Source organism: Eriocheir sinensis, chromosome 19 (assembly GCF_024679095.1).
Source record: "Eriocheir sinensis breed Jianghai 21 chromosome 19, ASM2467909v1, whole genome shotgun sequence".
Taxonomy (NCBI): domain Eukaryota; kingdom Metazoa; phylum Arthropoda; class Malacostraca; order Decapoda; family Varunidae; genus Eriocheir; species Eriocheir sinensis.
Genome location: NC_066527.1, coordinates 6,422,196 through 6,433,930, shown reverse-complemented (window position 1 = coordinate 6,433,930; position 11,735 = coordinate 6,422,196). Strand labels below are relative to the sequence as shown.

Sequence of the window (11,735 nt, the reverse complement as noted above, 5' to 3'; positions counted from 1 at the left end):
CCCGCGGGTCCACTTCAGCGACGACAAGGAAAACGAACCGGAAATGAAGGTGAGAGAGAGAGAGAGAGAGAGAGAGAGAGAGAGAGGTAGTAGTAGTAGTAGTAGTTGTAGTAGTCGTAGTAGTCGTAGTAGTCGTAGTAGTAGTAGTAGTAGTAGTAGTAGTAGTAGTTATTGTTGTTGTATCTGCATTAGTAATCTTATATATACACTTACAATACTACTACTACTACTACTACTATTACTACTACTATTACTACTACTACCACTATTACTACCACTACAACCACCACCACCACCACCACCACCACCAAAAATCCCTCCCTACCCCCACCCCCATCCACCCATCACCCCCCACTCACCCCCCTTTCTCCCCCCAGTGCGGCCCGCTGCCCCGCCCCCCCTCCCTCGCCTTGTCCTCCATCACCCAGCTGGGCATCAAGAGGTCAAAGTCGCTGGGCTCCGCTGACCTCCGCGCCTCCCAGCTCCTCGAGTCGTGTTCGGCGATGCCTGACCTCGGCCCCTTCTCGCCCGAGGTCATGGCCGGAATTACTCGCGCGGCCAACGGTGAGAGAGAGAGAGAGAGAGAGAGAGAGAGAGAGAGAGAGAGAGAGCATAGGTGGGTGGGACGGTGGATAGAGATGAGTTGCTTGGGAGGGGAGAGCTGACTGAATGAACGATGAAATAACTGGATGACTGTCTGTAGCCACCTGGTAAAACTTGAAGGTAAACTGTGGTAATGTAAACTGAGGCCTATTTTTTGTATCATCATCTGTATGGCTGGGTGACTGACTAACTATGTGGAGATGCTTGTCTATGTACACTGAAACGAAAAGCCAGGGCATATAATCTTGCACTACGATCAACACTTACAACATGGGAAGCAGATCAAGGGCAAGAAAAAGTGTAGAAAAAAAAGCCCGCTAACCACTCAAAAACCTCCCTTTCCCTTTCTACATCACTTGGTTTTGTGAGACTTATATAAACTAAGTACAGAACAGCTCCCCCACAGGTACACACATAATCGTCACCTCACCTTTCTCCCCTCCCCGTAGCTCCCCCACAGGCACACATTAATCGTCACCTCACCTTTCTCCCCTCCCCGCAGCTCCCCCACAGGTACACACATAATCGTCACCTCACCTTTCTCCCCTCCCCGTAGCTCCCCCACAGGTACACACATAATCGTCACCTCACCTTTCTCCCCTCCCCGTAGCTCCCCCACAGGCACACATTAATCGTCACCTCCCCCTCCTCCCCCTCCCCGCAGACCCCAACAGCGTGAGCGCCCGTCAGCTGATGGAGGTGGTGCGCCACGTGTTCACGCGCGTGGTGGAAGCCTCCCGCCACGCCGAGCCCGCCGCCAGGCTCTGCATCTCCATTATACAGGTGAGCAGATCTTAATTAGTAGACAGGTGTGCAGGGCTTGGTTAGCAGTGTCAGAGTCTTTCTCCTCCTCTTCTTCTGTCGTGTTGTTTTCTTCCTTTACAGTTTCCTCTTCTGTTGCTTTCCTATCTTCCACTTTCTCCTGTGCATCTCCATTATACAGGTGAGTGTGAGGGGGAGGGGGTGATTAGTACAGACAGGTAGGCAGGGTTTTGTAGGCAGTCTTAGGTCTTCCTCCGTCTCTAAGTGTCTTATCTGCTTATCTTCTGTTCGTCCTTGTCTTCCGTTCTTGTTTTGTTTTATTTTCCTCTTCCTTCGGCTTCTTGTCTTCCTCCTCCTCCTCCTTCTCCTTCTCCTCTTCTTGGTCTACTCTTCATCCTCTTCCTTTGCCTTCTTATATCGCTCTCTTCCTCCTCCTTCTCCTCCTCTTCCTTCTCCTCTTTTTTACCTTCTTATCTTCCTCCTCCTCCTCCTTCTCCTTCTCCTCTTCTTGGTCTACTCTTCATCCTCTTCCTTTGCCTTATTATATCGCTCTCTTCCTCCTCCTCCTCCTCCTCCTCTTCCTTCTCCTCTTTTTTGCCTTCTTATCTTCCTCCTCCTCCTCCTCCTTCTCCTCCTTCTCTTCCTCCTCCTCTTCTTGGTCTACTCTTCACCCTCTTCCTTTGCCTTCTTATATCGCTCTCTTCCTCCTCCTTCTCCTCCTCTTCCTTCTCCTCTTTTTTGCCTTCTTATCTTCCTCCTCCTCCTCCTTCTCCTCCTTCTCTTCCTTCTCCTCTTCTTGGTATACTCTTCATCCTCTTCCTTTACCTTCTTATATCGCTCTCTTCCTCCTCCTTCTCCTCCTCTTCCTTTTCTTTTTTGCTTTATCTTCCTCCGCCTTATTTTCCCTCCCCCTCCTTCTGTTTCCTCCTCCTCCTCTTTCTCCGCCTACTATTCCACCCACCTTGAAACTTCCTTACCTTCTCTCTCCCCCTCCTTCTCTATCCTCCTCCTCCTCCACCAATTTTCAAGTCACACCAATTTTCAAAAAGGGGGACAAGTCTCATCCAGGAAACTATCGACCAATTAGCCTGACATCTATTGTTTGTAAGTTAATGGAGACTATCATTCGCGACAATATGGTGAAATTCTTCGAAGAAAATAATATAATAAATAATTCGCAACATGGCTTCCGTAGTAAACGTTCGTGTTTAACTAACTTACTTGATTTTTTTCACTATATTTTTGAGGTGTTCGATGAAAGCAGATCAGTAGATATCATATATCTGGATTTTCAAAAGGCATTTGATAAGGTCCCCCACCAACGATTGCTCAGCAAACTACTGGCGCACGGTATCTCGGGTAACATTCACAATTGGCTTGCGGACTGGCTCTCTGAGCGGAAACAGAGAGTAGTTCTAAACGGTGTTACATCTAACTGGCTCGATGTCAAAAGCGGCGTACCTCAAGGATCAGTGCTTGGCCCCATGCTCTTCTTAATTTATGTTAATGATATCGATGATGGGCTCACTTGCAAAGTATCAAAATTTGCTGATGACACGTTGGGCCAATCAATGGCAAATGAAATTTAACGTTGACAAATGTAAAGTGTTGCACATCGGAAAAAATAACAATCGCGTTCGGTACGTAATGAATGGCCAACAACTTTCTGCAGTAAGTAAAGAAAAGGATCTTGGAATCACTATATCAAGCGATTTAAAGCCCGGTCAGCATTGTTCAGAGGCAGTTAAAACTGCAAACAAATTGGTTGGCTTCATCGGACGAGTCTTTAATAATAAATCGGAAAAAGTAATATTAAAACTGTATAATTCATTGGTTCGACCCCGTCTAGAGTACTGTGTACAGTTTTGGTCTCCCTACTACAGAAAAGACATAGAAAAGTTGGAACGGGTCCAACGAAGAGTAACAAAGATGATTCCTAGGTTGAGAAATTTGTCATATGAACAAAGGCTTAAAGAAGTAAATTTATTCAGCCTATCAAAACGAAGAATGCGAGGCGATCTAATAGAAGTGTTTAAAATGTTCAAAGGATTCAGTGATATTAATGCGGAAGATTACTTTACAATTGATCGATCAAATAGAACAAGAAGAAATCACAATTTGAAGATAAGTGGTAAAAGATTCTCGTCCCACGAAGCTAAACACTTCTTCTTCAATCGAGTTGTTAATGTTTGGAACTCTCTACCAGGTAGAGAGGTAGAGTCTATCACAAGGTAGAGTCTACCTTGTGATGTCGTTGATAGTACAACAGTTACGGCCTTCAAGAATAGATTAGACAAGTGTTTTGAATCCAACCAGCAACTTAGATATTACTCATTGTCGCAATAACGTTAAATTCTTTCGAATACTGGTGTCCTTGTCCGCTTTTATCGCCCGGTTAGTGGTAGCAGTAATGGTAGTTCTTTCCTCTTTCCTACATAAATTCCATGCAGTTTTTCCATGCTGCATGGTTCTTTTTCCTTTCCTGCCAGCTTTGGCTGGAGGGATGGGGGGGTGGGGAGGAGCCTTCGCCTTTGCTGTCCTTCATCTTCCTCCTTTGATTAGATAGTTAGTGTAGCTTGTCACAAACAACCTCGTAAGGACCAGCAGGTCTGCTGTTGTTTGTTCTTCCTTTGTGTTCCTTTGTGTTCCTTCTCTTCTCTTTCTTCGGCTCCTCCTCTTCCTCACCCCCACAAACCCATCACTCCTCTCTCTCCATTTCTCTCCTCCTCCCCCCTCAGACTCACCCCTCCTCCTCCTCCTCCTCCTCCTCTCACTCTTCTTCGGCTCCTCCTCTTCCATACCCCACAAACCCATCACTTCTCCCTCTTCATTTCTCTCCTCCCCCCTCCAACTCACCCCTCCTCCTCCTCCTCTTCCCCCCGCAGAAGGAGAAGAACGAGACCTTCCTGGAAAGCCTGCTGAACACCTGCCAAGAATACTTCCAGGAGCGGGACCGCCTGCTGCGTAACAACCCCCCCGCGCCCTACCCCGGCTTCGTCCCGGCGCACCCCCGATGGATCGCGTACATGACCTTCCTCAACGAAATGTACACACAGGTAGGAAACGTACACGAGGGGAAACGTACACAAGGGGGAGATTAACGTACACAGACAAGCTAGATACTCACAATGGGGACGCGTACACACAGACACAGACGCACACACAAGGAGATGCAAGGAGACGTACACACAGGTAGGAAACGTACACAAAGGGGAGATTAACGTACACAGACAGGGAGAGAAACGCACACAGACAAGCTAGATACACGCATGGGGACACGTACATACCTACAAAATAGACGTACACACATAAACAGACGTACACACAAGGGGAAACGTACATACAGGGAGACGCACACACAGAGAAGAAACGTACATAGGTGAGATACGTACACAGGTGGACCCATATCTAAGTAGGTTAATTGGATATACAGGTAAAGTCACACACACACACACACACACACACACACACACACACACACACACACACACACACACACACACACACACACATCCTCCTTCCTCCTCTTTTTTCATTCTCTTCTTCCTCTTTTTTTTTCTTTCTCTTCCTCCTCCTCCTTCTTCCTCCTCCTCCTCCTCATCCTCCTCCTCCTTCTCCACACAGACCTTCTTCCTTCTCTTTATCCTCTTCCTCAACCTTGTTCCTTCTTCTTCTCCACCTCTCCTCCTCCTCCTCCTCCTCCTCCTCCACACACACAACTCAACCTTCTTCCTTCTCTTCATCCTCTTCCTAAATCTTGTTCCTTCTTCTTCTTCACCTCTCCTCCTCCTCCTCCTCCTCCTCCTCCTCCTCCTCCACACACACAACTCAACCTTCTTCCTTCTCTTCATCGTCTTTCTCAACCTTGCTCCTTCTTCTTCTTCACCACTCCTCCTCCTCCTCCTCCTCCTCATCGTCCTCTTCCTCCCCCGCAGCTGAAGAGGCGTCACGTTCAGCTGATGACGAAGAGGATGCGGAACAGTGAGACGCCGCCCGGCCTGCTGCTGCTGACCCTCCTGGCGCAGTGCTGCCAAGTCTGCCTCAAGGAGAACGCCGTCAACAGTCTGGCGGAGGTGAGACCCAGCAGCAGGAGGAGGAGGAGGGGGGGGAGGGGTAGAGAAGATGGTGGAGGAAGGGTGGAGAAGCAGGAGAGGGACGAGGAGGAGAAGGGGTAGAGAAGAAGGAGGAGGAGAAGGACGAGGAGGAGAAGGGGTAGAGAAGAAGGAGGAGGAGGAGGACGAGGAGGAGAAGGGGTAGAGAAGAAGGAGGAGGAGGAGGACGAGGAGGAGAATGGGTAAAGATGGAGGAGGAAGAGAAGGAGGACGAGGACGAGGAGGAGGAAGAGGAGCAGGGGAAGGTGGACGAGGAAGAGGACCAGGAGGAGAAGGAGGAGGAGGAGGAGGAGGAGGAGGAAGTGAGAAACGGAGATGGTTAGAGAGGATGAAATGGACAGAGATAGATAGATAGATAGATAGATAAATAGACAAATAGATGCATATTTATATAATAGAGAGGGGGGAGGGGATAAGAAAGGTTACCTAAGATTGTGAGAGGGAAAGAAAAGGAGAAAATCTTTTGGTAATCCTCTTATTGTTCTTCTGTTACTTTTTCTCTTACTTTTATTTTAATTCTTGCTCTTGAACTTCTCCTTATTATTATTTTTATACTTTACATTAATTGTAGCCGTCTTCAGTCACAAGCTCCTTACGTAAGATACTATAACTGCTAAGAACAGAAGCTCAGGTAGGCTTAGTGTGGGGCCTTGTGGCGTCTGAAGGGTGAAGGGGGGACGGGGGGGAAGGAGGGGTGAGGGGGGCACTGAAGGGGTGAGGGAAGCCCGCCAAGCCCTTACTTTTTGATGGCCGTTACTTCATCGGCTTGGCCACTCAGCCCCGCCTAAGGCCGCTGACGCCAGGCTGACGGGGTCACGTTGTGGCCACGCCCCGTCTGTCGCCTCCCATACACTTGCTTCATCACCCCCCTCCCCCCCTGTTCGTGCCTGACCCATGCCTCCCCCATTCACCCCCCTCACCGGTCCCCAGTGACCTCTGTCCCGGCACTACAGCCCTCCCCTTCCCCAGACGGAGTGCCTGTTCTTCGTGCTGACGGGCGTGGGCAAGGACATCGAGGTGGAGCTGCCGCACCAAATGAGCCGCGTCATGACGGCGGCGCGCGACGCCTTTCTGACCACCGTGCGCGTGCCCGCCGTGCGCAAGACGCTGCTGCAGCTCATCGAGATGCACGCCGCCCGCTGGCAGCTGCCCGCGCCGGCCGTCATGTACTACTACCCCGGCAGCGGCACCAAGTAGTGGGCGCCGCGGCGGCACCGGAGTGGCCCGCCGACCCGCTGCCCGACGACCCCGCCCCGCCCCACCCCGCCCCGCCAGAGCACTTGCGGGCGTGCTGCCGGGGCGGCCGCGGGCGGGGGGCAACCGCCTGGCTCACACAGCTCATCGATCGACCGATTTTTAAACGATTCTCGATTTTCCGAGCGTCAGCACGAGTGTTGACGCTCGGCCGCTCAGCGAGGCCGCGCCGGGCGTTGCGGCGCCCGGCGCGGCGCGGCGCAGTGACGAGGACGACCGTCAGGCGCCGCCGCCGCCGCCGCCACGCGGGGCGGCGGCGCTCGCGAGAGAAATGGAGTTTGGATTCACTTTTTTCTTGTGCGGCGGCACCGCCACGCCGCCGCGGGCCCGTCTTGTCTCGGCGCCGGCACCGCGCCGCGCCCTGACACATTTGTCTGCCCTTCCCCCCCGCCCCCCCCGCCACGCCAGCCACGCCCCCTCATGTATCATTAACACTATCTTGTACTCGTATTACTCGTGCCACGGGGCGGGTCGGCCGGGGCGGGGCGGAGCGGGGCTATAGAGGGCCACTGTGACACACACGGGCGTCCAGCGGCTGACCACTAGTGCTGCGACGCCCCTGTGTGTGTGTGTGTGTGTGTGTGTGTGTGTGTTCAGGAGCGTACATGTGCATGTGTGTGTGTGTGTGTGTGTGTGTGTGTGTGTGTGTGTGTGTACATAGGGGCGCGGCACCCTAGGGGCGGCGCCCCCCGTGCTTTAAGATAATCTAGTCTTTCCTTACTGACGCTGTCCCTCAGAATAATACGAGTTCATAATCATCAACTATTTATTATGACGTTGTTTTGTAGGTCGTGGCTGTTAACGTGTTTGATATTCAGGGAGACCATAACCCAGGGGGGGCGGCCTTCCCGGGGGACGCCGCCCCCCCAGGCCCCGGCACCGCTGGGCCCCTTAGTCAGTGTTTACAGGTGACACTTCAGCTACTTGTGCTACCAATAAAGTCGACGTTTGTACGCCGAGTGTCATTACCCCCATGCAGTGCGCCGCGCCGCGCCGCGCCCCGCCGAGGCGGTGAAGGGCCGCTGATCAACGCGCCTGCCTCGCCTCCTTGTCGCAGTGTTATGCACGGGAAGTTACGGATCACTGAACGTCGATCTGTTGTGCGTGTAACCCTTGCTGACGACACGGAAACACGCACACCGGACTCACAGGTGATATGTGACTCTCCGGGCATAACAAATATAAACAATCAACACAATCTCTAGGAAGTATTCGCCTAACACACACACACACACACACACACACACACGGTCAAGTTCGAGTTATTTGCTGAATGCGTTGGTCCTGTTGGTAAGTAAGATGACAGAACAACACAGCAATGCACCGGATTGACCTGAAAATAAATACTCTGATAACAATAATAATAAAAAAAACACGGGAAAGATTTGCCATATTACTACACAGCGCACACAAATAATCGGCTAATGAATCTTGCGTTGTCCACCACTGGTAGCTGCAGGATAATTACACTCTCACGCTGTAAATATGGGACAATTATTAGCGTCGTATTAAAAGACATATCGCCACCTAAGAACATATATTTGAAGAGGCTTTCGTAGATGTTGTGAGCATTTCCAGGGGTAGTTTTATGATCCTGGTGGTAGTTTGACCCTTCTTCTGTACCCTGAGCCTAAAAAAAACTTATTAGAACCTGAGTGATCCTCCCTTTGACCTTTAGAAACAGTTGATGTGAGAAGCGAAAGTGTCTTGTAATACCAGCCTTAGAGTTCAAAGCTCAATAAGGCAACGAAACACGACTGAAACACGACTCCGAAGCCCGCGTCGGGAACAAGATCGAGACGCGGAGTGAGAGGAAGATGGGCTGCAAGGTACTGTGATGAGATAAGGAGGAAGTGCGGCAAGGGAGGGGGCGAGATAACCAGACTTCATGTTTCCGGGACGAGGAAGAGACAGACAGACAGACAGACAGTACTCCAGCGGGAACGAACACACCAGAGCCTTGTATAACAGCCTGCAGTGAGTGACGAGGTGACAGGGGGGTAGACAGACAAGACACCAGCCGAAACAGACATACACCACAGTCTTATATAACAGCAGTATGTGAAGAGGAGACATAAACAGACAGACAGACAAGAGGCAGCCGGAACAGAGAGTCTTGTCTAGCAGTTTGCAGTGAGTGACGAGGAAGCAGATAGACAGTTAGACAGGACGCCACCCCGTAACAGACACACCACAGCCTCGTATAACAGCCCGCAGTGTTTGACAAGACAGAACGCCCCCCCCCCCCACCCCCGGAAAAGATGCACTCCAGAATATCGTAACAATGTATAGGCCTAGTGTGTGGCGAGGAGATACAGACAGACAGAACACCAGCTTGGAAGACACACCACAGTCAGCTCGTATAACAGCCTGCAGTGTTTGACAAGACAGAACGCGCCCCGGAACAGATGCACTCCAGAATCTCTTAACAATGTGTAGTGTGTGACGAGAAGATAGACAGACAGGCAGAACACCAGCTTGGAAGACACACCACAGCCTCGTATAACAGTTTGCAGTGAGGGACGAGGTAACAGACATATACAGACAGGATCTTGTAACAGTCTTTTAGGGTATAACGAGGAGACGGAAAAACAAGATCCGTGGAAGCAGAATAGTAGTGTTATCACAGCTTGCAGGGCGTGTGGCGAGGCTGTGGAAGCTGCTGGCGATGATGTGCTATGGTCAGGGATGGCCCGAGCGGAGTTGGTCAAAAAGTCCTAGTGAGTTGGTCAAAAATTTGAGTTTTTTTTTTTTATTATTTTTTTTTTTTAGGCAGGAATGGCCACAGGCGGGGAGGGATCAGGGAGCATGGATGGCCCGACTGCGTTATTCGGAACTGTATACTGGCTCAGTATCATCACTCTTGAACCAGCCTCCTGCAGGGGTTAGCGCTGGCTATGTTTGGGTGATCCTCCAAATCCTTCCATGCACATTATGTGCTCCAGGTGGAGTAGATGGTGACATGTGGATAGCTTTAAGACACTCGGCAGTGAATAAGGGTTTGCCTGTAGACTGTAGTAGGGCTGGAACTCGGCACCCCGAGAACGTAACCACAACACGCTCACCACTCACCCACCTCACTGCTTTTATTTGACCATCTGAGGTCACCTCAGATGGTCAAATAAAAGTTTAAGGGTACGCAGAATGACTTAATGACCCTGGGAGAGCAGCCGCCCCCATGACCAAAATTATTATACTCTTAAATGCAAATGAAAAGCATCTGAGACTCATAAATGTCCCTACTTAGGCCTTAAAAATGCCCCTAAAAAAGGTGAGTTTTAAAACCCCCCCCGCTGAATGGCTCGCTTCGCTCGCCAGTTTGGAGTTGGTCATAAAATGACTGAGTTGGTCATAGTTTACCTTACCCCCCCCCAACTGCATTCCCTTCGGGCCATCCCTGGCTATGGTTGGAAGGTAAGACCGGACCGCTGGTTGACTGTGGTGGTGAACTGCTGTGACTGTGGTGATGGACTGTGAGCGTGTGAGGATGAATTTGACGGCCGACTGTAAGAATGACTGTAAGAATGACTGAAAGGATGACTGTGAGCGTGTAAGGATGAATTTGACGGCCGACTGTAAGAATGAGTGTAAGAATGACTGTAAGAATGACTCTGAGCGTGTGAGGATGAATTTGACGGCCGACTGTAAGAATGACTGTAAGAATGACTGAAAGGATGACTGTGAGCGTGTAAGGATGAATTTGACGGCCGACTGTAAGAATGAGTGTAAGAATGACTGAAAGGATGACTGTGAGCGTGTAAGGATGAATTTGACGGCCGACTGTAAGAATGACTGTAAGAATGACTGAAAGGATGACTGTGAGCGTGTAAGGATGAATTTGACGGCCGACTGTAAGAATGACGGTAAGCGTGTAAGGATGAATTTGACGGCCGACTGTAAGAATGACTGAAAGAATGACTGAAAGGATGACTGTGAGCGTGTAAGGATGAATCTGACGGCCGACTGTAAGAATGACTGTAAGAATGACTGAAAGGATGACTGTAAGAATGACTGTGAGCGTGTAAGGATGAATCTGACGGCCGACTGTAAGAATGACTGAAAGAATGACTGAAAGGATGACTGAAAGGATGACTGTGAGCGTGTAAGGATGAATCTGACGGCCGACTGTAAGAATGACTGTAAGAATGACTGTAAGAATGACTGTGAACGTGTAAGGATGAATCTGACGGCCGACTGTAAGAATGACTGTAAGAATGACTGTAAGAATGACTGTGAACGTGTAAGGATGAATCTGACGGCCGACTGTAAGAACGACTGTAAGAATGACTGTAAGAATGACTGAAAGGATGACTGTGAGCGTGTAAGGATGAATCTGACGGCCGACTGTAAGAATGACTGTAAGAATGACTGAAAGAATGACTGAAAGGATGACTGTGAGCGTGTAAGGATGAATTTGACGGCCGACTGTAAGAATGACTGTAAGAATGACTGTGAGCGTGTTAGGATGAATTTGACGGCCGACTGTAAGAATGACTGTAAGAATGACTGAAAGGATGACTGTGAGCGTGTTAGGATGAATTTGACGGCCGACTGTAAGAATGACTGTAAGAATGACTGAAAGGATGACTGTGAGCGTGTTAGGATGAATTTGACGGCCGACTGTAAGAATGACTGAAAGGATGACTGTGAGCGTGTAAGGATGAATTTGACGGCCGACTGTAAGAATGACTGTAAGAAGGACTGTAAGAATGACTGAAAGGATGACTGTGAGCGTGTTAGGATGAATTTGACGGCCGACTGTAAGAATGACTAAGAATGACTGTAAGAATGACTGTGAGCGTGTTAGGATGAATTTGACGGCCGACTGTAAGAATGACTGTAAGAATGACTGAAAGGATGACTGTGAGCGTGTTAGGATGAATTTGACGGCCGACTGTAAGAATGACTGTAAGAATGACTGAAAGAATGACTGAAAGGATGACTGTGAGCGTGTTAGGATGAATTTGACGGCCGACTGTAAGAATGACTGTAAGAATGACTGTA

At 49.8% G+C, this 11,735-nt stretch overlaps 1 protein-coding gene across 7 annotated transcripts in view; it reads left to right on the top strand.

The window, feature by feature from the left end:
* LOC127000615 (CBP80/20-dependent translation initiation factor-like) overlaps window positions 1–7,684 on the top strand; it is a 74,052-nt gene extending 66,368 nt beyond the window's left edge. For all 7 annotated transcript variants that reach the window (XM_050864548.1, XM_050864546.1, XM_050864545.1 and 4 more), the window contains 6 exons: window positions 1–49; window positions 378–564; window positions 1,268–1,386; window positions 4,251–4,421; window positions 5,301–5,438; window positions 6,447–7,684. The exon at window positions 1–49 is cut by the window's left edge and continues 119 nt beyond it. In XM_050864548.1, coding sequence (XP_050720505.1) covers window positions 1–49; window positions 378–564; window positions 1,268–1,386; window positions 4,251–4,421; window positions 5,301–5,438; window positions 6,447–6,674 — 892 coding nt within the window. In that variant the 3' untranslated portion in view covers window positions 6,675–7,684. The remainder of the gene's footprint in view (window positions 50–377; window positions 565–1,267; window positions 1,387–4,250; window positions 4,422–5,300; window positions 5,439–6,446) is intronic.
* The last annotated feature ends 4,051 nt before the right edge of the window (window positions 7,685–11,735 follow it).